Raw genomic sequence first — 23,395 nt, 5'->3', positions numbered from 1 at the left:
TCCTGATTGGAGTTGTCCTCAGCCAACCCGACCCTAAAGAATGAATGGAAAGAAGAAGAAATGTGGGTCACCGGTGTGGTACTTGCCACAAAGCTTCAGATGCTAAAGTCAAAAAAATTGGCCAAAGAAATGTTAAGAAAATCGGTATTCAAGAGCTAGAGAATTACTTTGTATATGTACCTCCCTTTTGGATTTCATAGTTATATATATACGTGCACACAGGTGTCTTCTTCTAGCCGTTGGTGAAGCCTTTATGGTGACTTTATTCTCCCCTGGTAACGCCTCTGCAGGGTGTTAATGGTGAGTTATCCTCCCAACGGTATAGAACCTGATCAATGCTTTGTAACGATTCATTGATGAGCGAAGATGGATTTGTCCATCCTTGTTTGGTGACCATTACTGCCAAGGCGGATCTGGAAATCTTCCTTGTCCTTGCTTGTGGTAATGGACGACGATGATATGATCGGGTCTATCAATATAATTGACATTAAAGTAAATTCTTACGAACTAATATAAAAAGAGCAATCTTTGTGTTAGAACCACTTTTCTCTCTTCCTTGTGTTTGTGTGTTTGTTTTTCAAAAAAAATATAAAAAGAGCAATGTTAGAGGAGTAATTATTGAGTACTCCGATAGTACTATAAATGCGTACTCCCCCTTTCACATAATTGTAAGTTCCACTAATTAAATTCATGGTGAGGAGAAATTATAAGATCCACATGGTGGACAAGTGATGTGGTCCACCATTCCATTAAAATACTTCCATCTGTTTAAAATTGTTAGTTGGAAAAAAATTGTAAACAAAAATTAATTACTGACACAGCAATTTTAAACAAGTGGAAGTTTTTTAGTAAAATGGTGGACAAATGGCGTGGTCCACCAGAGGACTCTATAATTTCTCCATGGTGGGACCTACAATTCATGTGAGAGGGGGGAGTACGCATTTATGGTACTCCCGAATTATTCAATAATTTTCCATGTTAGAGACATAATTGTTTCAAATACTTGTTTAGGTAATAAATGATAGGTTATGATTGTAATTGTAGGAAAAATTATACAGTCCTCTAATGGACCAAGTCATTTGTCCACCATTCTACTAAAAGACTCCCACTTATTTAAAATTACTGAGTCAGTAATCAGTTTCTGTTTAAAAAAATTTTAACTTAGCAATTTTAAACAAGTGTGAGTTTTTTAGTAGAATAGTAGACCATGTCACTTGTCCACCATGTAAACCGTATAATTTCTCGTAATTGTAGGGATAAGGATTGTTTGGAGCTATTTGATTAACTCCTACTCTATATAGTTTATAAAACTCCATTCATCTATTTAAAAGAGTAAATTAGATTTTGTAATGTTATTAATATTTAAACAAACATTAATTATATTTCTTTTACTATCTATTTAAATTATTGATAATGTCAAAATTCTATCAATTCTTTTCAAAATAGATGAACAAGATTTTTGGAACTGAATAGTGTTACTCTAAAAACTCTAGATAATCTAACATGTGATTAGAAAGCAATATTACTTTTATATAGCCCATGTTTTATGAGAAAGAAATATGACATAAGTATCACTTTTATTTATTGAAAATAAATTTCTTGTTTCTCTTTTAGAGTTCTATTATCATGACTTTTTTTTTTTTTTGAACTTTAATTACTTTATTAAAAATAGAAAATAAAAGTTATGTTACATTCTATGATTAGTAAAATATAAAATAGAAAATTAAGGAAAAGCTTTTATTTACTTATTCGGCATAAAAATTAAGTTTAATAAAAGTATAGTTGTCTTTCAAAAAGTAAAGTTTTAAAAGTGTTGTACACAAGTGAAATAAGCTAAATAAAGAACTTAATTTTTAAATAACCCTCATCCAAATCAACACTAAATTTAAAAGATAATTTTTATAATAAGTACTTCGAACACAACAAATTTTACAACCTGCTGAAATGATAAATTGTTTTACTACAGTAACACTTTCATTGGGCCCATTAGACATCTACCACTTACATCATTTTTATCATACACCATCCATGATATGTCATTTCAACTTATATAAAAAAAAAAAAAAAAAAAAAATGTAATGAGATTTATTGTGTCATTAGAAAGTATAGACTTGTAACGAAATTTTTATAAAAAAATATTATATTTATAATATTTTAACAAGGTTAAATGTATTGTGGGGATTGAGGTCATGTTGTCTTTGACAGGGCGGTTATGACGGGTACTTACTTGCGCACCATGTTTTTCAGTCAAAAAAATCAGCTTCACCCTTAAAAGCTTATTCTATTCCATAAATTAGGCAGCGAGGTAGAGAGGGTCAAACAGACACAGACACAGACTCGGCCTTTTGCTTTTTCTAACAATCGCTGTGTGCGTTCCCTTCAACAAAATTCTGGAAAGCAAGCAGATATGCGCTCCTCCACCACCACCAACACGATTTCGATTCACAGACCCCAACTCTTGAGGTTTCCCCACGATGCTGCTGTTGTTGCAGCAAATCATATTAAATTTCAAAGGGTCACAACAGCTTCTTGGACAATGTGAGTTTTGTTTTTTTTTTTTTTTTTTTTAATGAACAGAACAACCCATGTATATGTATGTGTTTATTAGTTTTAATGTTTTTGGTAACAATAACTGACTGACACTGAGACAGGACAATGGATTCTAAAAAATCATCATCTTTTGGTAATTGTACGAGCAAGAAGAATAAGAAGGAAGAGCTGTCCATTATTCCTCACTGGGAATCATCATCTTCATCCTCCGATTTCCGATTCGACCGCCTGCAGCCGTCGGATCAAGAATTGGGTACAGATCAAAAAAGACTTGAGTTTGGACACTACGTGGCGCGACAGGCCCTTCTTGATGAAGAGTTTTGGGTATACTATATATTCCATTTTATCTTCTTCTTCATTTTCTTTCTTTGAAACCACTTTTTTTTATTAGGCACAAATTTTGTGGGGGAAAAAAATCTGCATCTATTGTGTGTGTGTGTGTGTGTGTGTGTTTTTTTTTAACTTTTTATATTTTTATTATTATGCGGTAGACAGCGGCATGGCTAAGAGCAGAGAGTCATTGGGAAAATAGAGCTAACGAACGGTATGCTTCTGCTTCTATTTCTATATATGTTACACAATTTGTCCTTGCTTTTTTCTTTTTCTTAGTGACCTTTGGGCTACAAATTAAGGGAGGGAGGGATTTAACAATTTGATCTTGTCTTTTTTTTTAAAAAAATCTTCTTTCTTTCTTGTTTACAATAAGTGAATTGGAACAAACAAACAGTATGATTTGAACCCAAATTCTTCTTGTGGAAAAAGAACCTTATCTGAGACTCAAGCCTCTTCTCAATTGACAACACTTTGGAACAAAGGAAAGAAAGATTTTCATTAGATAGGCCGAATGGGTCAATGAAAGTAACATTATAATATGTTCTTTTTCTTTTTCTTTTTTCTATCACAAGCATAGGAGAAAAAGACTGCCAATTTTTGGAGAAACTGACAAAGATGTAAAGGATTAGGAATGGTTTTTAGATATGTTTGAGCCTCCAAAGTTTATTTGTTTTTTTTTTTAACTCTGAAAATGGTGGCCTTTTTGGCATGTTTGTAGCGTCTTATGAGGATAATTGTATTTTATGCATAAAAAAGAGGAGAAATTGTTTGAGAATGACCGCTAATTCTAGCTATGCTTGATTAACACAGATATGTAGATAACTTCAAAAGGAAATTTGCTGACCAGGTAAGACTTAATGTCTTCATATTATTTTAGTTCATATGTATATGTGGAATATATTTGTTGCATGCATTTCTGAGTTTGTACCTCTTGTTTCTATAGGAGTTTAATGCCATAAAAAGGCGCAGTAGAGGCCAAATTGGGCAGAAATGCACCTGTATTGTCACGGTATGAAACCAATCCACCAAGTTCGTCATCATACCCTTTCATTTGATTTAGTTCGAATATTGGTTAAAACCCATTGGTTAGGGTGAGTTTAAGTGGATAATAGAACTTCTCTATATTATGCTGGGAAAAAAGGATTATTGAATCATTGGTTGCTTGATCTAATCAAAGCTTCTGATAGTGTTTTGGTATATAATTTATCAGGTTATGAAGGAAGTGAAGAATGTAAAACGCACTGTAATTAAAAGTGTAGTTGGAACCCTTGATTTGAGTATCCGGTATATGTTGCATGGAGAGACTGTTCCTGGGGTACAATAGTTTTTTGTTTACATTTGCAGCTTTTATGTGTTGTCTGTCTAATCCAGTTCTTTGGCTAACTTGAACCTGGCAATGGAATTAATTGCTATCGCAGGAAAGGGTGAGGACTCCTCTCTTCTGCAGCATCAACAGAACAGACCAAAACAAATATGGTTATATTGCAAACTTATGTGTGATCAAATCAGCACGTCGTCGGGGTATTGCAAGCAACATGTTACATTTTGCTGTTGAATCAGCCAAATCTGAGAGTAAGTCAAAACATTCATCTTTTCTTTACAATATAAAACTTATAAACTGTCTAATATAGAGTAGATATTAAGAAAAAATTTCTCTTCTGATCTGTTCTTCTATGGCAGGCGTGGAACAGGTATATGTGCATGTGCATAGAAGCAACATTCCTGCTCTGGAACTTTACCAAAAGATGGGCTTTGAGGTAATGTGGATGATTACATGTATTCTTCTTCTAGCTTCTTTTTTGGGCTTTTTCTTTTTATAGCTGAAGGGCTGATAGAGCTTTTGCATTCTTGACTAGATTGTCGAAGTGGCAAGCTCTCAATTGGTAGAAGACCAAACTTACTTGCTTTGTTTGAAGACATAGAAATTCATTCAACACAAACTATTCCTTTTTTTTTAGGGATAATTACAGTAAACCTACCTGTGGTTTGGCCCGTTTTCACTTTGCCTATCCATGATTCAAAACTTAATACTTTGCCCACCTGATGTTACTTCTGTTAGGACTCTATTACCCACCTTTGACTTTTCTGTTAGAAAACAACTTTTACAACCAATACATAACTTAAAACAAATCAAAAAGTTAGGGTTTGAATTTTTTTGAAAGAGCTTGGATTATGGGGTTTTTTGTCTCTATGCAAACTGCTGGTCCTCTACTGAAATTCCTTTGAAAAATAACCAAGAAAGAAGGAAGGCAAGAAAGATAGGGCAGCGGTCAACAAGGACAAAGACAGCAACATATGTTTCAAGAGTTGAGTTCAAGGGTTTTGTTTTGGAGGTTTGTTAATGGTTATGGCCCTTATGGGGGCTGTTCTCCTCACTCCTCATACCTCATGTGTAATCTAATGTAACTGGTGTTCTTTTTCTTCCTACTTCCTACTTGTTCTATTTGGCTATTTGCTATTGTTGTTGTGTTATGGGTTTGGGAATTGGGATTGGGGGGTTAAAGCTTTATCTGCTTGTGCAAGAGCAAGACTACTGGTGTTTCTTTGTATTTTCCTAAAAGCTTCACCAAAAGCTGCCTTTATAATTGTACCACCGCCTATATATGATGATAATGTTAAGCTGGCTATTGTTGTGTTTGTCCAAATGGGTATTTTATTTTTTGTATTAATTGCATACATTCTTTCTTAGCAACCAAACAGAGAGTTTTGGAAGAAATGGGAATAATTTAGAAATATGAGAGACGTCACAGAATCAAATGGGTCTTGAGAGAAGTCAGGCAGGCTGTGCCGTCTTCTTACAAAATCAAAAAACACAAACACAAGGAAACCACCCCTCCCCCCAAAAAAAACGAATTTCACACTATATAGTCACAATGCTCGGCTTTGTCACCAAAACTTCGCCGCCACAATCACCGTACCGTCACCATTGCTGTCTTCTAACCAAACTCATCTTCCTTCTCTTCAAGACGTCGTCGTTTTGCCTTATCTTGTGTTAACCCTTCTTGCTTGATCTTATCCTGTGTCCAGTTTGTTTGCAGTGCCCGATGGATGTGCTGTGATGTGGGCCGTTGGGATATAAAAATCTGAAATGGATTGTGGGAAGAAGGGATGAGTGGGACAGAGAGAGAAATCAGAGATTGAGAGAGAGAGATGCGAGTGAGATAGAGAAATGATGAACCAAATGTGTTGGCCTGTCCATTTGATCTTGTTTTGATACACATCTTGTTTCTCTACAAAACCCCCTTCTTTGATTTTGTTTGTTTGAGTTTTTTCTGTTATCTTTTGTTTTAAGAGGAAAGAGACATAAAATTGAAGATAAAATACATCTTTGTGGTGAACGCTCCTTTGTGGTGAACAAAGAAGTGGAATACTTTTAACTAATCTGATAAGGCAGTCTAATGTGCGCAGCCCATCAGCAGGGCATGTGGCGTTAGAAGAATAAACTGTAATAGAACAAAAGGAAAGTCGACCAAAGAAATTAAAATGGATTTTTCATGTCAAGAAAATCAGTCCCACCACATACAACCGGGAACTACAATACATAAACAATTTGTGAAGCAGAAGCAGCAGTAGAATGTGAAATTAAGTGGGAGGAGAGTGCATGGAAAATCTGAGAATGGTAAAACACTGTCCAAACGAACTCTTATGATATTTAACAAAAATGTGTTGCTTACAAAAACTATTTTTTTTTTTAAATATGTATTTCTAAAACGAAATGCAGTTCTAAACGGATGGAACTTCATTTTCCTGTATTTCACTAGGACTTTATGATGTTACAAATCATAATCATAACCTAAAATTCAGCAAAATAATAATAATCTTAACCTAAAGTTAACAGAAGGGTCCATATGGCACTCCTTGGGGGCACCAACTTGCAAAAGGTCCCATACATATCTGCAATACACACGAGCTGGACAGTGATTGTATCCTTCAAGTCGGCTCCATTGCTCCCTTCCCCCCTTGATGAGTCCATCCGCTACTCCATTAGTCTTTCGGAAAATGTGACGTTGAAGGATGGTCTACTCTCGATCCAGGAGGGTCCTGCAACCAAATATAAGAGAAGCCAAATGCAGGGCCATGACGCCCAAAGACATTAGCCAGTTTATACAAAGAGCATAATCAATATCTAGATTTATAAATTTCAAGCCTAATTCCCAAGCTATATGAAGCCCTCTCTAACTGCCCATAATTTTATGGGCCCACACATGTTACACTGTCTGGCAACACGTTACACACAGATGCATCAAAGTACGTTGTTGATAAGTTGTGTTGTCATTTTTTTTTTTTTTTTTTTTGTATAATTCCAATAAGAGAAAATTTACAAAAATTCCCTCCTGATAACACGTTACATATAAATGCATCAAAGTACGTTGTTGACAAGTTGTGTGTTGTCATTGTTTTTTTTTTTTTTTTTTGGTATAATTCCAATAATAGAAAATTTACAAAAATTCCCTCCTGACAACACGTTACACACAGATGCATCAAAGTTCGTTGTTAACAAGTTGTGTGTTGTCATTGTTTTTTTTTTTTTTTTTGGTGTATAATACCCTTAATGGGAAATTTACAGAAATTCCCTCCCTATATTCAGTGCAATAGTTTATCAAAAAAAGAAAAAGTTCCATCAAAAAAAGAAAAAAGAAAGCCGCCCATCTATCTAAGTATAACCCTCACTCAATTTCTCAAAAATAAAAAACCCTCAACTCTGTATTCTTCATCTATTCCCCCACCGTCCATCACACAACATATTTTTTTCTTTTCTTCTTTTGATTTCAACATGGCTGTCTCCTTTTTCATTATTCAACAAAATTATCTAACCCTAAAGGTTAGATATATCCTTAGGTTTGGTATTGCTCAAAATGATGCAAAAGAAATAATTCTATTGCTACTAAAAGGTTGGCACCCAGGTTATTTAAGATAATTGATATACTACTTATATTTTATGAGTTATACACAAGGGTTCTATGAGCTTCATTTATTAGGATGTGGTCTATTGTTGCATAGTTGTCGTCTTGACTGTTTTACTTTTTTCTTTTTTCCTTTTTTTTTTTTATAAATTTTATATTGACTATTTTTCTCTTGGTTGTATTGAGTGTAAATTTTCCAATTCCTTATATAAAAAAGAGTTGTAGTAGTTTTTTGTTTGGTTTTTTCTTATTAATTTACTTTTTTTATCATCCCATTCCCATTGCATTTTTGTAAAACTACTACTCTCTTCCTTTCAACTTTCAACTACCTCTTGTCTCTTGAATTTCTGTTCTCTTTCTTTTGAGCTCAATCTCATTCTTACTCTGATCCTCAGTCCCGCCAAAACCTTGTCTCCATAACCCTTAACACCTCCACCTTGGCCTCCAACTTAGCTCCCACTATGGACTATATATGCAGGAACATATTGCAACATGACCTTGGGCTTTTGAGCCTAGATCCCCAATTTATTTGTACTCTAGGTTGGTCTTATCTCACAATGGGAGGTCCAAAAAATGATTGTTGATGACACTGATGGAGTTCTGGTGATATTTTGGCACTGAACTTCCTTAGTTACAGCTTTGCTGTGAAGACTGCTACACAGCCAAGCTCCCTCTCTGGAATCCAAACAAGATTTCCTCCTCCTTACTTCTCTCATGTTTTCTCTCCCCAATGTTTCCAACCCCCAATTCCCTCCTCTCCTCCCCTATTTATATCATTCTCTCAGTGGGGTTGTCATGATGAGAGGATATTCTACATGTCAGTAGGTCCCTTTGTATCATATCATTGATCAAAGGAGACTCACTTTTTGTTGTTGATATGACCTCCTAGTAACTCGTGCCTGATGCTGGTTATTGCTCGCTGGGCAAATTCTCCTAAAGCATTACCTCTTGTTCACAGCACGCCTTGAGGTGCTTAATTATATGCTCAGCCAGCTCCACCCAGTTCGGCTAAATGGGCTGAAATGGGCGGAAACTATTCAATGAGTGGGCCTGTTATTTAAGGACAGCCTGCTGTTCTTGGTCCGTACAATTATCATTTCAAACTCTCCTTTCACTCTTCCATTTGACAGTTCTCTTCCCAGACTGCGAATCCAAAAGCCTTTTAAGGTAGCTCCTTCAGGCAGATTGACGTTCACCCCCGAAACTCGACAAAATCCAATTTTCTTTCCTTTACAGTTTACAGTACTCGCTAGCAATCACAATCTTTGCCTTTACCTACTTCAAAACTCGAAGACCCTAGTCCCACATTGTAATGGTATAGTAAAAGCTGAACCAAACCAATAATGTGGCTTCTCAGCTCAGGGGCCCTTCTTTTAAATTCCAAAGCTCAAACCTTATTCTTGTCCTTGTCCAAACCATGCACATACCGTATATATCCACAAGCTAGCTAGCTAGGATAATTTTATCAAAGCTTGACACTACGAGACAAGACTCAAGAGCATTGGATATTGGGTTTGCATGGAGAGATTGGAGTCCGAGAATTAATAGACGTGTTTGGGCTCCATCTTCCATGTTATTATAACCCCGGCCCCCTTCTTTTACGTTTTCCCTCTAATTAATACTAATACATATAAATAGGGCATATTAATTAGTGGTAATTGTTACAACAAAAGTAACGTTGAAAAATATTCACGTATAGTCATGAGGTTGATTAGTGATCACGAAGGTTAGTGGTGGTGGTTGATGTATCGGGTTTTATTTATTTATTTTATGTAATAGAATAAGAAAAGCATAAAATTATAAATTAATTAAGTAGGTTGGACGTGTGACAAGTTTTTATGAGTGGATCATAAAGTAAAATAAGAAAAGTGAAAAAGAATATTTGAACTCATGATTTAAATTGTAAGACAGTTCGTAAAACTAATCTATAATTTAAGAAGAAAAAAGTTAATACACATAGAAAAACAAAACCACATCCAAAATTAAAGAAACAACATTTTAACAAACTTAGTGATCTTCTATGATATTAAGTTTAATAAGTGTAATTAAGTGTTTAACATGAAAGTATGGCTAACAAGAAAGACGACGTTTAGTTTTAAAAAACAGCTAGCGCACCGTTCCTGTTGAAACTAAATCAACATGTAGTTTACTTTAACAATGAGTGGCTTACTACTTCAACAATAACGTTTACTTCAACAATGCGTGGCTTAATTAATAGCTAGCAAAAGGTCAAAAAGATCAACATGTAGTAATCTAAAACACAACATAACGTTTTTATATTTTGTTGATAAAGTAATTGATTTTGTTGACAGCTTTTTATATTTTCCATAAAAGTTATGTTAAAACTTTCCTAATATAGTTTATCAACAATTGCTCTAAGAGTATCTGTTAACATGACCTTTTTAATAATGCTGTTCAAGAAGTGTAGCAAGGTTTGCTTTTTTTTCTTCTGGAGGATGGATGAGGGTTGTTGTAATCCCGTCTCGTGACATTCAACTTTGTCCGTCATTCATAATTAATAATTATCTCATATATGTGTGTGCGCGTGCATTCTCCCTTTCTCTCTCTCTCTGTGTTAACTCCTCCACAACCATGGAGAGGGTCTTTATGGCCAGACCATCTGGGTATTTAGTTGGTCTTAAAGATCAATTATGTGGCATTTGATGCACGCTGTTAAAGTTTTACTTTTACCATAAAAAATCTACTGAATAATCACATTCACCTGCATCTATTGCTGTAAGGGACTTCCACAGTTGTAGGACCCTATAATTTAAAAGTCCAGAGCCACATTAAAAAATTCACCATAAAACATGGAACGGCCATTCCGTCGTCCTATGACATTGACAGGACACAATTGAACTGAACTGTGAGAGTAAACTTTTCCGCTCTTCTCAGAGCCTCTCGCAAGAATGCCCCATAATAGTCCCTGGCTCCTGCTTTTTGATGAGCATTCTTTTGCAAACACGTTTTTCCAAACATTTCGACATAACTTGCACATTGGTCAATTTGTGATTGAATTATATTACTAACACAATGGAACCACCAATAGTACTCGTGAAAATTAAACAAATCTCCACCTAACACATCTACTAGTTATGGCAAGTGTGTGCAAGAGTGTCTCCAAACTTTTTCTTAAACAAGATAGTCTCACAAGATAAGACAATTCATTGAAAGATCTCCAATAAAAACTTCTTGTTATAAAAGTCTGTCCACAAGAATTGCTAAAGAAAGCATCTAACTGGAATCATGCGGATGATTACAAAATATCAACATTTGCAGTTAAGTTCAGTTACACAGTACAATACTGTAATCAATTACAAAAGCAAGTAACAAGACTAGATAGTTACTGGGCAAAAAGAACACTTCTTAAGGAGTTTTCAACTCATATATGCTTAAACATCTTAAGTAACTTTTGTTATTCTATGTCTCTAGCTGCTGTATGATGTTAGTTATGATATTACGTCTGATGATCCAAATTGAGATCAGATTCGAGAAGACTATGAGTAATAAAGCAATGGTCCTTCTTCATGATCAGGCACCTTGACATGTTCCAATACTGGACACATCTTCAAGCCAATGATTTGCACATCTGGATTAGAGTGGCCATCGAGAAAAACTTTCGTAATCTGGAAAAAAAAAAAAAAAAAAAGGTAGTTATCTTGAAATCTATCTTCTTGCAAAATAATCTTAGATCCTATTAAATAAATTTTTGGAAATATCAGAACAAGCCTCAGAGTGGATATAAAACTGATCATAATTTCAAAAACTCTGCATCTCTGTCCAGGAATGAGTCCAGAAATAGATACCTGAGTGCATCCAAAAAGTTTGAGCACCCTCAATGATAAGCAGTTGTCTACAATAAAACCCACAGCCTCATCTGTCAAATTTCGGCACCAAGAAAGATCCAGAGTATGCAACCTTTTTGAACGCCTGCCAAGTGATGCGGCTGTGTTGTAGCCAACCTGAATAACCACACAAGTCCCAGACAGAAATAAGAGAACATCATTTACAGTTAAATAGGCCTGGTTTCAACAGACCCATTCAACTGAAGGGCTGGAATTAAACAAAGTAGCAATGAAGTTATTATAACTCAAATTGGCCAAAGAGTGGCACATAAAGCAGGAAATTCAGGCACAAATCATTACTAAATACCAACAAAAGCAGCAATCAGTTTTGCTTATGCAAAGCCTTGTATGAACCACAACATATTTGAATCAATTTTGAAGTACCTTTATGAGCATGCCCATATGTGAGGGGATGTGTGTGAGAGAGACAGAGAGGTAAATGAATTACCTTCTTGACATTATTTAGTGAAAGCTCTTTCAACGATTCTCCAGAGGTTTCAAGGAATGCAGCAATAGCTTCATCACTGTCATGCAGAAAAAAATTATTCAGTTGGTTCATCACTGAGATGATGTCAAGCCGTTGCTCGGTGAGCATCTAACAATTTAATATCAAATCAACAGAACGATAACCAAAACAAGGTAAACTATAAATCATTCAGGTGATTGGAGTACCAATAGTAGGGTGTCTATAAGTACATAGGAGAAGATGCCCTGAAAGTTAAAAAAAAAAAAAAAACAAAACAAAACAAAAAAAAAACAAAACCTTCATACACCCTGTACCAGAAACAGCCTTCACACTCCAAAAATAACTTTTTGACTATACCTCAGGTCCTCAGCATTTTCAACGACTTCTTTTATTCAGCCATGCAGTGCCTAAAAGTAAATGTTCCACCATACAATATTTTTTCTCTAAACTTCACTTTCTAAGAAACATTAAACCCAAGAAACCACGAATTTTAAAGAGCAAAAACCAGATTTTCATAATACTATCCATACAGAAAAATTTGGCTAATTAATTATGAAGTATGCTCCATGCAAATTAAAGTAAAGCTTATATTTCCTACCACTTATAAATTTGAAAAATTCAAAGCCAAGGTCCTGTATGTAAATATTGCTGGGATTATTCTCCCTTAGCAGACTTCTTTAAGCTTTAGCTTGCTTGCAGCAAGTTTTTTCACTTTTCCAGCTCCCCGATGCATTAAAGAAGCAATATACCACAAATATTAACAAATATAATTTTATTAACATCGCTAGTACCTAGGGATAACCAATCCATCGTGACGATGCATTACATTCTATTGTACAGGAAAAAGAGAGTGAAAATATTAACTTAAACTATAAAAAGTAAAAACCTGAATGAATTGCGGCACAGTTTTAATTTTTGAATTGCGCGACAGCCATTTGCAAGATATCCAATAGCAAAATCTGTCAATTTGCTTAAGTTTACAAGATCAATCGCACATAATCCTGGACAGGTTTCAGAGATGACTTTAAAGGAAGAATCTGTCAATTTTCTGCACAAAATTGGAACACCCAGCAAAATTGAAGGAATAAGTGTCAAACATTTTCTAGGTAACTAAATGAAAGAATATTCACATCTAAAGGCATTAAAGATAATCAAGGAAATTTTGAATAGAAGCGTGTTAAAGAGACATACACACAATCAGCCAGAACAAGCTCCTTAATATTGTGACCACGAGCAGTCAAGAATTCCTTGAGAAAATCATCACCTACATTTTGAATACCTGCTAATGATAATACTTGTAGCTGTTCAAACTTCTTCAATGCCGGCAAGATAAGCATAGAATTGAGGCTTTGACAATCAGTAAGATTCAATTCTCTAAGAACTGATCCCAATGAATCAGCTAAAGTGTCAATACTGGAGGAGGTGAGAAGGGAACACTGGCTGAGATTTAATGATCTTAAAACAGAGGCAGAAGAAACAAGTTTACTTAGCCCATCATCTGAAAGACGACATGCACCACTGAGGGATAAATTAGTTAATGCAGCCAAGCTATTTGATGACCGAGCTAAGGTAGAAGGTAACACGTAATCTGACATACAGCGCCCACACTGGTCAAGTTGAAGCACCTGATTCCACAAATTAATGAATCTGGTTTATCAAGTGTTCAAATCACAACAATATTATTCCCTCAAAATAAATGGAAACCCATTATTAGTTAACAAAAGCTATAACCTTCCAGAAGAAGATCATGATTGTATGAATAGTAACACTGCAAAACTAAGCTTGTACGCAGCAACTTGTTAATACATTCAACACAAGTTCTGAAATAATACATAGATAAAATTTTCAAAAGTAAAACCATTATTAAGTCCAACAACTGATTCAGACCTACTCTTTGCAATCACTTCACAGTACAGTGTTTGAACGTTTATAAAGGTAAATGATGGAATGAAATGGGAAAATCATAAGGAAATGAGGTTAGTTTTTCTCCATAAACGTGTTTGGGAGTTTATAAAATAAATAGGAAAGTAAAGAAACATATAATTTTACTATTACACCGATTATATTGTAATTGTGTTAATAAAAATAGGGATGCAAACATTTATGTCATTTCCCCTAAATTAATGAGGGGAACAGAACGTTCCACCCAGCAGAACATTTATTAAGGGAATGGATGTCCATTCCCTTCTCCTATATGCAATGGGGTTCCACCATTCCCTCCATTGCATTCCCGTGGCACAGTGCATCCAAAAGCACTGTTAGCAAACCCCAAATGGAGCTTTGGTGATGGAACAAAATTGAGGACAACATGGAGAAACAAAAGACATCTCAAATGCAGATCAAGCATCAATATTTCTGGGAGAGGTAGATATATGTCATGTCTAGCATCATAATTTTTGCGGTAACACACCAGCATACAGCTGCAATTTACTCATACTTTACTGCGATTATGACTAAATAGATTAATTAATCTTGAATGTTCCCAAGTCTAACAGAAGCATAGGAGAGTGCCAGAATTCCATAAGAGCAGAGCATTTCTACCAATATCGCATTGACAAGCAGCTTTAACTAAAAAGAAAAAAGCCAATAAACAAAATGTTTTAGCATAATCAAGTCATAGAATAAAATATATGAAGCAGACCAGAGAATTTAACCTGCACTCTTGCTCAGGGATTATGATCCAGTGCACAGAACTTTGGTGTTTAACAGTAATGTATATTAATAAAATGTACCAAATGAACATCATAAGCTACATCGATATGAATCAATTACAATTGGTCAGATCATCATGATATTACACATGGAAATCTAATGTCTAGTTGCTTAAATATGTTGGATTCAAGTATCCCATAATTTCCTACTCTATAAACATGTCCCAAACAAATATGAGCAAACCTCAAGACAAGATTTAAACCTGAACCTCCCACAAGCGTGAACATTATAGAACTTAGCCTTGTGCCAATCACAAAACACTATTCTATTGCAATTATGAAGAAGAGTCCCATTAAACATACTATGCCAGGAATTCAAGTAATAATATAACTGAGATTTGGAGATAGTAGCGACATATCATATGATAACTTGAACATACCGTTAGATTGCTGGTGTCACACGTCTGAAAAGAATCTGTAAACTGCTCCTCCGTTAGCCACGAACAATCCCTTAAGCGAACCTCTGTAGGTAATCCACGAATAAGAAGCTCAAAAACATGATGGTTCATTCTGCGAGAATCGCACAGCAACTGACTCAGCTTGTGCCTCAAAGCATCTGGGACATTTTCAAGTGAAGCAATTGCATCAGCATTCTGGGAAAGAATTATCAAACATAGTTCTTTCAGTGAGGGAACCGTGGGCTTTCTGTGATTTTGGCCATATCTCGGTGTCCATATCACTGGTGCAGGTTTGCTCTTGTTTGAAGAGGAACTCTCCACTCGCTTATTTTTAGTTTCCCGATCTCTAATGATCTTCATAGCTGTGGAGAAGGGTCCTGGCCAATCTTCAATTTCTGGTTCTGCTTCAGCCTCAGTAGGCACATCGTTCTCCTCTTCCTCTTGAGAAGAAAAATGAGCAAACCTGGAGGCATTTTCCCTGGCTATCTCTCGGAACCGTTCCATGTAATCCCTTCTGCTTGAGTCAATCTCTCTTGTGTTAGCCTTCCCAACTTTGGTTTGATCCAACGATGCTACATTATCCGCCATTTCTCTTTTGTCAGCGTTCCCAATTCTGGTTTCATCCAACAAAATAACATCTTTATCTGAATTCTTAACTTCAGAATTCAAACTCAACTCCAATTTCTCACCACCATTCTGTAATGAAGAACCATGAACCAATTTGTCCTTCCCTTTCTCTTCCCTGCTATATCTCCTTCTGCTCTTATTAGCACTATTCTCATCAACACCCCCATCACTAGCACCACCCAACTTTCTCTTCCCCTTTTCATATCCTCCACTCCCTTGCCCCCCATCAGTCACATCCACTGCACATTCCAAATCCAAATCCAAATCCAAATCCAATTCCCCTACTTGAACACCATTGTTTGCCTCTAAATCATCCAGGGCCAACTTCCCTTTCCCCTTTTCCTCTCTTCTAAGCCTCCTATCACCAGTCTCAACCTCAAGATCAATCACTTCCCTTCCCAATCCTCCTCCTCCATCAACATCTCCACTCAATCTTTTCTTCACAACCCTCTTCCCGGACCGCAAACTCAAAAACCCTTTACCATTCTCCTCATCCTCCACCGAATATTCCGACCCTAGCACATTCAGATCAATACTCAATCTCCTTTTCCTTTTCGGCTCCTCCCTGACACTCTTATTAGACTTGGGCGTCGTCGTAGTAGTAGTAGTAGTAGTAGTAGTAGTAGTATCGATTCCCAAATTAGAACCTAAACCAACTTCACCAAAACCCCTTAAACCCTCCTCTTCCTCTTCCTCTTCCTCTTCCTCCTCCGCGGAACCTAACACATTAAGGTCAATACTCAATTTCCTATTAAACCCATCATCGCGAAAACCCCTTAAACCACCGCCCTTACTAGATTTATCTTCGTCGGAGGCTTCTACACTCAATCCAGCAAAACCCAAATCCAACGAATCAATAGTACCCATTTCTCCATTACCCATAAAAAACCCACCTTTATCCACCTCGGTGCCTTTTTCGCCGGATTTGGAAACGAGACGGAGACTTCGTCGCCGAGCAACCCCAGCAACGGAGACCGAATCGGATCCAAGCCCGATTGATGCAGGAGACATGGGTGTTGGAGTGGGAGTAGGAGATTGGAGAATGGGTTCTTGAATTTGGGTGGGAGTGGAGGGCTCGAGTTTGGTTTTGGTTTTGGTTTTGGTTCTGGTTTTGGTTTTGGTAATGGGTGTTGTAGTTGAAGGGACTATTTTACGAGACCTTAAGACCTTCATTGATGATACTAGAAATCACAGAGAGAGAGAGTGAGAGCTCTGTATCTCTATCTCTGTCTCTATCTGATTGTCTCAATCTCTATCCTCATATATGGAAAGAAAAAGAAAAGGTGTTATTAGGTTTTTGGGTTTCTTTGCTTTGGGACTGAGAAACAACAAACACTTCTCATATACGCTATTGCAATTTCCCGCCAGAGTGTATATAATAATAATAATAATAACTAACAAGTCGTCTTCTCATTTTTTTATTTCACTCAAAAAAAAACTTTTTTTATTTAAAAAAAAATCAAATTTTATAGGTTTTTTTTATAAAAATAAAAATAAAAATTGAGAATCCTCCAATTTTATAGATCTTGAAATAGATGGAATCTTCCATTTTATAATTGTTCTTTTACTATCAAGCAAATATATCAATTGAGATTTTTTTTTTTTTTTAGGTGGTGTTTGCAAGCATATCCCTTATTGATGTAAATAACTGTTCTTAAAATTTCTTGATAAGCTAGTCGAAAGATCACGTCTCAAGAAATGCTTAACTTAATGGAACGGTTTGGTCCTCTAGGTAATTACTCTTATTGGAGTATTTTTTATAAATAATATATATATTATATTTAATTTTATAAATCCTTATTAAAGGATTGAAAAGTTAGAATTGAAATTCAAATATAATGACACGTTTGGTAAACTGTAATGGTAATTACATAGAAATAGATATTATAAGAAATACAAGATATTGTAATATAATACTTATTACTATTTATTTGTTTGGTGACAACATAGTAATAGAGCCCTAAATACAATGGGATGAAAGCATATTAAATCAAACTTAAAGATATATTATTTCCTAACAAATAAATTTTTTTTTAATTGAAAGATAGATTAGATATTTTTTATGATTTTTTATTTTCATAATTGTTATATGCATATGAAAAGTTTGTTTATTTAGAAATATATTAATTTTAAAAATTAATAAACCTACTAAGGAATATCTATTATAATTCTTTTAGAAATTAATAGTTATTTCTCATTTTAAAGAATAGTTATTCATAAGAAATGATTATTTCCTGTAAAAAAAATATAACCAAACTACTGAATAGCTAAACTATAGGAATAACTATTACATTACAGTGCCTATTACAGTATACCAAACATACCCTAAGTAATAATATCATGTAATAGCAACAATTTCTTACTAATTATAAAAATTTTCTATATACTCTCATTTGTTATGTTTGATAATTTCTTTAATATATACGTAACGCCTAGTTTTTTTTTTTTTTTTTTTTTTTGAGAGAGAAAGAGAGTTTCAATCTATAGCTTTCACTCCTGATTATAACTCTTTATCATCAGACCAAGACACCAATCAATTTTTTTGTGTAGGCAATGATTAAACCCCAAATCTCTTATACAACCATCAGAAACTTTACCAGTAATGTCTAGTTCTTGGTTGACTAAAAATCATTAGTGATATAAAATTTTCAATCTATCAATTAGTGTCATGTGTTATTGTCTTTGCTGTGACATTTTTTAAAGAACAAAGTTTCTCTCCAAACTAATTTGAAGAGAAATCTTACAAACTTATCATATATCTTTATATTGAGTATGGATTTTGAAAATCTAATTGTTAGATTGCATGTCCTTATTATATTTTTAATGCTTAAAAAATTTCAAGAAAATTAAAGATCAATTGATGTGTCATCAAATAAATGTTATAATTTCAAATTTTTGTAATCTAAAGTTGTATATAAAAAATAAGTTAATTGATAAAATAGTAAATAACATCCAATTTGAACAAAATTTGATACGTATGTTACTCTTGTATTTTACAAAGTACAAATGCTATACATATATGTAAGGACGCGATTCGTGACGGACCGTAACAGTGTCGGGTTCGCACGTGAAAAGGCCCCTAACAATATCATTTGTAGAGCGTGGGTTTGGAAGGCTAGGCCTTGTTCGATAAGCGGTGGGTTTCTCGTGGTGTTCGTATGAACTTAAGCTTTCCTACACCTCTGGAGTCTTTCTCCTGGAGGTGGGCTGGGAGGCCCTGGTTTCTGGCCATTTTTCCCAACCCCCCAATCGGTGCACCTTCCTTTTTATTATATAATCCGTCTTGGCTGATCCTGACCCTCCACTTGTAGGTCAGGCAGGAGCTTGTTCCTGTGTCCATCCCATCAACTGTCCCGTCTAACTTTTTATTAGTCGCATGGATCGACGTTTGCACCGCCCAAACGTCTTTTCTCATTAACCAACTCTGGGTATTGGCAAATACATTTACTGAAGGGGGTGGGACGCACTTTCCTTGGTCCGAGTTCACACCCTGCTTCCCTATGGGCCCCATTCCGTTCACATCCCTTTGAGGGGGCTGTTTGGGGATTACCTACACCAAGGTGTTGGTCTTCCTGTTGAAGCTATGGAATGCCGAGGACAGGGTAAGTTCTCAGCCGTTCCCCTTGCTACCTCGGCCACTGAGCATTTGTCTTCGGCAAGGTACCTCCTCGGCACGGGCCCTGGGCCCAGATAGAGTTTGGGCCGGACTGCAGAGCTCTCGGACCCACAATATACATTTAAATTAGACTAGAATATAATTTCTACCTTACATAAAAAAATAAAAAATTGATTGAAACATGAAATTAAAGGTAAAGGCTCTACTCCACTTGAACCATTCTATATGCATACACGGTCACGTAAGCATTGTAATTATCATTTTTTTAGCCTTTACACTTTTAAATCCAACTCTTTTAAGCCAATATACATCAATTGGATTATTGTTTTTTTCTAGACAGGATTTAAACACATCTCCTTTATTGATGTAGAATTATTATACTTGGAATTTCTTGATAAACTAATCTAAAATCCACGTCCTTAGAAACATTTTAATTTAATGGGATGGTCGAATCTCAAGGTGATTACTCTTATTAGAATATTTTTATTTTAAATCCTAATAAATGATCATTTAAGTGGAAAAATAAAATGAAATCAATTTTCTTTTCACTGACACGTCAGATTCAGTCTTAGATTTTTTTTTTTTTTTTTTTGTTGGAGGAAGCAGTCTTAGAAAGTTTGAATTGAAATTCAAATATAAGGTATGTTCGTTTAGAGGTGATATAGGGTGGATAGAAAACTTTGGAAAGAAAATAGGAAGGAAAACTTTTTTAAGTGTATTTTTTTTTTTTTTTTTCTGAGAAAGTTTTTTAAGTGTATTTGGTTGGGTGTGGAGGAAAGAAAATAAATGGTAGGACCCGTTTGTTTTCTTTCCAGACCCACCAAAAAAGTTTTCTCCTCAAAATAAAGAAAAAACTAAAAGAAGAAAATGAGACTACTTAATGAAAAAAAATACCCATCTCAAGCTTTTTTTTTTTTTTTTTTTTATACGCTGGCACGTTGCCTCTTTCTTTCTTTCTTTTCTTTTCTTTACTGGATGTTGCTTTTTTTTCTTTTTTCTTTTTTCTTTTGTTTAACTAGACATGATTTTTATTTTTTAATAAATTGGGTGATTGCTATTTTTTTGTCACTTTTTTTGTTTTAATTGGCTATCATTTTTTAATAAGGGTGTACGAGTAAATTTATACAAATTCATTTTTTTCATCCTTCTACTTTTTCACTACCAACCAAATAAAAATTAGAGAAATTAAAATATTTTCTATCCTCTAATTTTTTCTTCTTCCTATAATTTTCTATCCTCCCATTTTTCCACCCCTCCAACCAACCATACCCTAAGTGATAATATCATGTAATAGCATCAATTTCTTACCAATTCTATAAAAAAATTGTTTCTTCTCATTTGTTATAATTTAACAATTTATTGAATATACACATAACGGCTGCTTCTTCTTCTTCTTCTTCTTCTTTTTATTTTTTTGATAAACAATACTATCTAAGACACATACACCTATAGGAGAAGGGGATGAGACAAAGAAATACACTTACACACTAACACCAAAATTGCATGTGACAATTGATATTGCACAGTAAGTTATAAACCCTTTCTCAATATCACACCTTACTGATATGATATTGAGATGGGTTTATTACTTGGTTGAATAACACCATTACTTGCATCAAATTTTCAAACCATCAACACTGTCATGCATTATTGTCTTTGCTGTCAAAATGATTGAATACATAAATGTTACGTAATCTACATAAAGTTTTGAATTTGATTGAAACATGAAAATAAAGGTAAAGGCTCCATTTATAGATAAGATACACGGTCACGTAATCTCTCTTCTTCTTCTTTTTCTTTTTTCTTTTTTTTTTTTTCTTTTTTTTTTAAGAGATGCGGTTACGTAATTATTGTGATTATCATTTTTTTGACTTTATACTCTACAGTCTACATCCAACTCTTAAACTTACTCCTCCTTCAAACATTCTATTAAGCATTATATATTCGCGGAATTTGAGATAGATGGCATCACTACATGTCGATGGTTGGTTTCAATCAAGCCAATATATCAATTGGATTTTTTTTTTAGGTGGACGAGATTCAAACGCTTGTTTATTATTGATGCAGAATAAGAGGGTGTTTGGATTGGGTTGTTTTGAGTTATATAACTCAAAACTGATAACTCAAAACTCAAATTTGTTGGGCCCCATTGAGTTGCATTTTGTTTGGTGTTGTTTTTAGTCATGGTTTCCAAAACTTGTTTCTCAAAAGGGGTTTGATGGACATGGGTTTCAACCAAAATTTGGGGATTTAGGGGTTCTTTCTGGACAGAGGAAGAAGAGCAAACCTTGTCCACCATAGCCCATAAAACAGAGAAAGAAAAGGAACTCACCAGTTGGCTGTTTGCAAGCGATGGGTCTTCAAGATATGGAGGCAGAAGTATAGAGAAGGAAAAGGAAAAGAAAAAACCACAAACCTTTCTCTTACATTCGGTGTGCGTGTGTCTGTGGAGATAGGAAGACAAAACAGTGTTTTGGGTGAAAGGAGAGAGAAGAGGACACGTGCGAGAGAAAACCAACCTTCTAACCTGTGCAGGCTATGGGCTCTACCAAAAAGTGAAAAAATTGAGTTCTGAGATGTGGGACACAGTTTTGAGATATTGGAGCCAAACAATTTTTTTTCAGTTTTGAGTTTTGAGTGAGATAGAGTTTTGAGAAATGAGTTATGTGTTTTGAGATACTTCCAATCCAAATACCCTCTAAGTGTCCTAGGTACTTCTTGATAAATTAGTTTTAAAACCATGTCCCAAGAAATGTTTGACGATTGAATCCTCAAGGTGATTACTCTTGTTGGAGTATTTTTATAAAAATTATTATTATTTATTTTAAATCCTAATTAAATGATCATTTAAGTGACAGCATCATTTAATAGCATCAATTTTTTACTAATTTTAAAAATTTTCCATTTTCTCACATTATTATATTTGACAATTTCTTTCTCACATTAGTTATACTAGCATGTAGTCCGTGCTTACGCACGGAAATATTAACAATTGTGATGATAAGATGTTTATCTTAGTAGATTCAATTTCCACATTGAGCATTATGAATGGAAGTAACTTAACACCAACATTTAAAAATCAAATTGGACACATAGCACAAAATTAAACTACAATTAGAAATCAATTTGATTCAATTTGAATTCTAAAATTGAACTTCAACTTAATATAATATATATGATTATATTTTTGTCACTTTTAACAAATTAACAAAATCTTAATCCAGACACACTAAAAACTATTAAAAAATAAGAACTAATCATTGAGCTTGGAATCTTCTTGGAGGCGCCAATGAAGCGCTAATGTATGAGAGTGTGAAGCAAGGAAGAGTGGGATTGAACATTGTGTTTGAACCCGGCCTTGCTCTAAAAAATCCGTAAGGAGGAGGAGAGGGCAGTGTGTGGATCTAGTTGGTAGAGGTTGAGAGAGGAGGAGACATGGGATGAAGATATGGAATTAGGAGGAGATGATGTTTTACTTTTATAGTCTTTCTCGTTGGACTCCTTGGTTCTGGTTGTGGGATTAGAAGAGCTCCAGACTCTATTGAGATCACCCATAAAAGTGTGCAGGTGAGATGTTCTTGCTTAGGCCAATGAGTATTATTATTGTGGTTTTCTTGGCTTCCGTGTTAAATGTTAATGCATCATTTATTTGGGTACAAAAATTAGAAAATTTAGATAAGATACATGACACAAAATTGGAGTCCAATTTATAATCTCCATGAAAGTGTGCAGGTAAGATGTTTTTGCTTAGGCCAATGAGCATTATTATTGTGGTTTTATTGGCTTCTGTGTTAAATGTTAATGCATCATTTATTTGGGCACAAAAATTAGAAAATTTAGATAAGATACATGACACAAAATTGAAGTCAAATTTATAATCTAATTAAATTTTTTTTTGAGTTTTGGTTAGGACAAGTGGCGCAAAATTGAGAATCCAATTGAAAT

General features: G+C 34.8%; 2 protein-coding genes across 3 annotated transcripts; one reads left to right on the top strand and one right to left on the bottom strand.

The window, feature by feature from the left end:
• Positions 1-2,206: 2,206 nt before the first annotated feature.
• Positions 2,207-5,528, top strand: LOC115969420. Of its 2 annotated transcripts, XM_031089058.1 has the most exons (9): positions 2,210-2,538; positions 2,652-2,874; positions 3,042-3,094; positions 3,694-3,730; positions 3,827-3,892; positions 4,094-4,198; positions 4,302-4,455; positions 4,564-4,640; positions 4,740-5,528. In XM_031089058.1, the coding sequence occupies exons 1-9, from the start codon at positions 2,408-2,410 to the stop codon at positions 4,803-4,805; spliced, it is 912 nt and encodes a 303-aa protein (XP_030944918.1). In that variant the 5' UTR covers positions 2,210-2,407; the 3' UTR covers positions 4,806-5,528. The 2 variants fall into 2 exon arrangements, with proteins under 2 accessions (XP_030944919.1, XP_030944918.1); XM_031089059.1 differs by lacking the exon at positions 4,094-4,198 and having other exon boundaries at positions 2,207-2,538.
• A 5,414-nt stretch (positions 5,529-10,942) lies between these two features.
• On the bottom strand, positions 10,943-17,164 carry LOC115968301. Its single transcript, XM_031087654.1, has 6 exons — positions 15,190-17,164; positions 13,290-13,723; positions 12,985-13,146; positions 12,081-12,156; positions 11,594-11,749; positions 10,943-11,413 (listed from the first exon to the last, which is right to left on the bottom strand). The coding sequence occupies exons 1-6, from the start codon at positions 17,005-17,007 to the stop codon at positions 11,285-11,287; spliced, it is 2,775 nt and encodes a 924-aa protein (XP_030943514.1). The 5' UTR covers positions 17,008-17,164; the 3' UTR covers positions 10,943-11,284.
• Positions 17,165-23,395: the final 6,231 nt, after the last annotated feature.

The sequence above is a fragment of the Quercus lobata genome, chromosome 11 (assembly GCF_001633185.2).
Source record: "Quercus lobata isolate SW786 chromosome 11, ValleyOak3.0 Primary Assembly, whole genome shotgun sequence".
NCBI classification, from domain to species: Eukaryota; Viridiplantae; Streptophyta; class Magnoliopsida; order Fagales; family Fagaceae; genus Quercus; species Quercus lobata.
Note: the sequence above shows the minus strand (reverse complement) of the source record. Positions and strands in the feature narration are given on the sequence as shown.

Bases quoted from the DNA above. Each gene is read 5' to 3' on its own strand.
- LOC115969420 (XM_031089058.1), top strand. From the start codon at position 2,408: ATGCGCTCCTCCACCACCACCAACACGATTTCGATTCACAGACCCCAA. The intron at 2,539-2,651 runs GTGAGTTTTGTT...ACACTGAGACAG, and splicing joins ACAACAGCTTCTTGGACAAT to GACAATGGATTCTAAAAAAT. The intron at 4,199-4,301 runs GTACAATAGTTT...TTGCTATCGCAG, and splicing joins ATGGAGAGACTGTTCCTGGG to GAAAGGGTGAGGACTCCTCT.
- LOC115968301 (XM_031087654.1), bottom strand. From the start codon at position 17,007: ATGAAGGTCTTAAGGTCTCGTAAAATAGTCCCTTCAACTACAACACCC. The intron at 13,724-15,189 runs GTATGTTCAAGT...TTGTGGAATCAG, and splicing joins GTGACACCAGCAATCTAACG to GTGCTTCAACTTGACCAGTG. The intron at 11,750-12,080 runs GTAATTCATTTA...GTGGTTATTCAG, and splicing joins CACTAAATAATGTCAAGAAG to GTTGGCTACAACACAGCCGC.